The 2825-nt window shown below is 44.0% G+C and overlaps 1 protein-coding gene across 1 annotated transcript; it reads right to left on the bottom strand.

Moving 5' to 3' along the window:
* Positions 1–702: 702 nt before the first annotated feature.
* On the bottom strand, positions 703–1969 carry LOC107402517 (transmembrane emp24 domain-containing protein 2). The gene has a single exon (XM_042264093.2). The coding sequence runs from the start codon at positions 1967–1969 to the stop codon at positions 1346–1348; it is 624 nt and encodes a 207-aa protein (XP_042120027.1). The 3' UTR covers positions 703–1345.
* Positions 1970–2825: the final 856 nt, after the last annotated feature.

The following is a 2825-nucleotide window of genomic DNA, read 5'->3' as shown; positions in this document are numbered from 1 at the left end:
GTCAAATTTCTCTTATCAAATATAGTTATTCTACAGTTCTTTTAAAGCTATCTTTTTTTTTGTTTTGTTTTTTAAAAAGAATTGTTTATTTACTGAACCTGGGGCATATTAGATACACAAGCAATTTTAAATTTACATCTTTTAATTCAATTCTGAAGTGTTTTCACACACACACACACACAAAAAAAAAAAAAATTGGCATGCAACAGCTGCCCTATGGTGAAAGAGTCACCTTACCAGCAGACTGTTGCAAGGATAGTCATCCAGGGTTGAATTTTTTTTTGCCCTGAACATGAAAACCTATAACAAATTTAAATTAATTTTACAAAAGTTGTAACTTGTAGTTTTCCCCTTGCAAGATCCAAAAAGGAAAATAAAATATCCAGGTAGCTATCAGACATCAGTCACCACATAATCCTGGATGGCCCACACCCAAAGCAGAGCGACTTTCACTAAACCCATCATCAGAGAGATTTTCTATAAACAAAACTGACATGTGCCAAAAACAGAAAGAAACCAGAGGATAAACAGAACCCTAGTGCTGACACTGAAGACCAGGACTCCAAGGCCACTGACAAAAAGGCCGACAGTGGCTGCCTATCACTGCAAGCCATCCAAGAGGCTTAACCCTTTGGCATGAGAAACGCAGGCTCCCCTCGAGCACATGCGCTCTTCCCAAGCGCCGATAATGGGCAGAGTGTACAGCACAGGAGAGAGAGCAGTCTGCCCCACGCCCAGACACTGGCTTCAACAGACTCCTAAGCTGTCGGCTGCTTGTGTCAAGTCGAATAGAGGTGATTCAGTTCTAACCTTCAATATAAAACTTTGGGGGGAAGTGTTGGGATGAGTCTAGTTTAAAGCAAACTCAAGAAAGTCCGTGTGCCCACACGGTAACTTACCCCAGTCAGGTCGCTCTGCCCTGCGGCTGGTCAGAAGGGTCAAGATTCAGTCTACTGTTGCTGTAAGGACTCAACAAAATGAACCTCTGGTAATGAACACAGATGAGGGACTCCTGAGAAGGCAGTCAGACTGTGGGCTGCTTCCTGAACAAACTGCATTTTATTATGAAAACTGAAGGTGAAAACATAATAAAGACCATAGTCCCATACAGCATTAACAGCCTCTGAACTCTTGGAAGGATCTGCATAATGGAGCAGCATTCAAGTAAGAACTACAGGCCAATCAATGTCAAATTTTCACTCTAACTTCCCTAAACAGGTTTTCCCCAACACCCATTAATCACAAAGAAACGTAAGTCATGAACATTCAGAAAATAAAAATGTATAAACTAATGACATTATTATGACCAAGGTGTTTGGTAAACAAGTTGATTGTGAATTTGGGATCAACAGGAAAAGGCCTTTAAAACAACCCTCCAGACTTCAAAAAATCTCTTCAGGTAGTAGATCTGCCCCAATGTCATGGCAACTAGAACAAGAGCTTCGAAGAAGGACCAAAGGACCACTCTGCTGTTTGTGTTGTCGTTGATGGCTCTGTGTATTCTCTCCCGGACTTCCATGTACTCCTGTTCGTGCTTCACAGCCGTCATGGCCACTACCAGCTCGTTAATCATTTCTTCTAGCTTGTTTTGATGAGCTCCTGTCTCCATGTCTTGTCCTTTGGGAGCCTCCCCAATGGCAATGGTGAACATGACTATCTTTGGAGTCATGGCAGACATCCTATTACTAAAGCAGAACTTGTATGTCCCATCCATGTGGGCTGCAAACGTGTACTTCCCGCAGGACTCTCGGTCTCCTTTATAGATGCCTATGTTATCTGGTCCTGTGATCTCGACGTCAATGTCCAGGAAGCCGCCCTCCGCCACCTCGAAGATGAGGCCCATCTTGGTGCCCGAGGTGACCTGCTCGAAGAAGCACTCCTCGGCATGCGCGTCGATGCTGACAAAGTAGCCCGAGGCCATGGCCAGCAGCGCGTCCAGCAGCACCAACAGCTCTGCGAGCTTCACCATGGTGCAGCTCCGGCCGGAGCCCGGACGCAGACTGCAGCCTCCAGAGCCGCTGCCACCTCTGCAGCCTCAGCCGCTGCCTGCTATCTTTTTTTTTTTTTTTTTTTTTTGCTTGGAATTTAGTCTTATTCTCTTTTTTACGCATTGAATTTCTTCTTGGGCAACTTAATATATGCATATAATGTATTCTGTTTGTTCCAATCCCTGGCAGTCCCACGTTTTCCCTACAGAACTCATTTCCACATTCATGTCTTTTTGTTTTATTTTGTGACTGAATTTAACTAGGGCCAGATGTGTGACCACAGGTTTGATGTTTCCACTGGATTTGGGAGTGCTTATCTAAGGGCACACACCGGAAGACAGTCACTTCCCGCTCCTAGAATCTGCCAGTTTGCCAGTAGCTCAGCATCAAGGTTTGCAGCCCCAGGAGGCCTTCCCTCGTCCATGTGATGCTGACAGGGCCAGCCTTGGGCAGGCCCATTGCAGATCACTAATGCTGCCGTAGTTTGTGGTTGCAGCGGCTGGTGCTGTGCCTTGATGGCACTTTACAGCCTTCTCACTTTCTTCTGGCTCTTGTATTCTTTCAGCTTTCTCCTCGCCAGTGTTCCTATAGACTTAGAGGGGTAGTATTAATATATTCTTTAGAACTGAGCTCTCAAATATTTATATTTCTGTTTCAATTACATTTTTTCTTATGACTCATTATTTTCTCCAACCATGTGCTGTTTATCGAGAAATCCCACGAATTAGACAAAGTCCTCTGTTTTACACGAGCACTGTCATGTAATGGCTTCTGTTTCATAGAAAAAAATGTTAATAAAATTATCTCTGAACATGGCTTTTAACCAGCTCATCAAAG

This window comes from Peromyscus maniculatus, chromosome 19 (genome assembly GCF_049852395.1).
Source record: "Peromyscus maniculatus bairdii isolate BWxNUB_F1_BW_parent chromosome 19, HU_Pman_BW_mat_3.1, whole genome shotgun sequence".
Taxonomy (NCBI): domain Eukaryota; kingdom Metazoa; phylum Chordata; class Mammalia; order Rodentia; family Cricetidae; genus Peromyscus; species Peromyscus maniculatus.
This window is presented reverse-complemented; position numbering and strand designations above follow the sequence as displayed.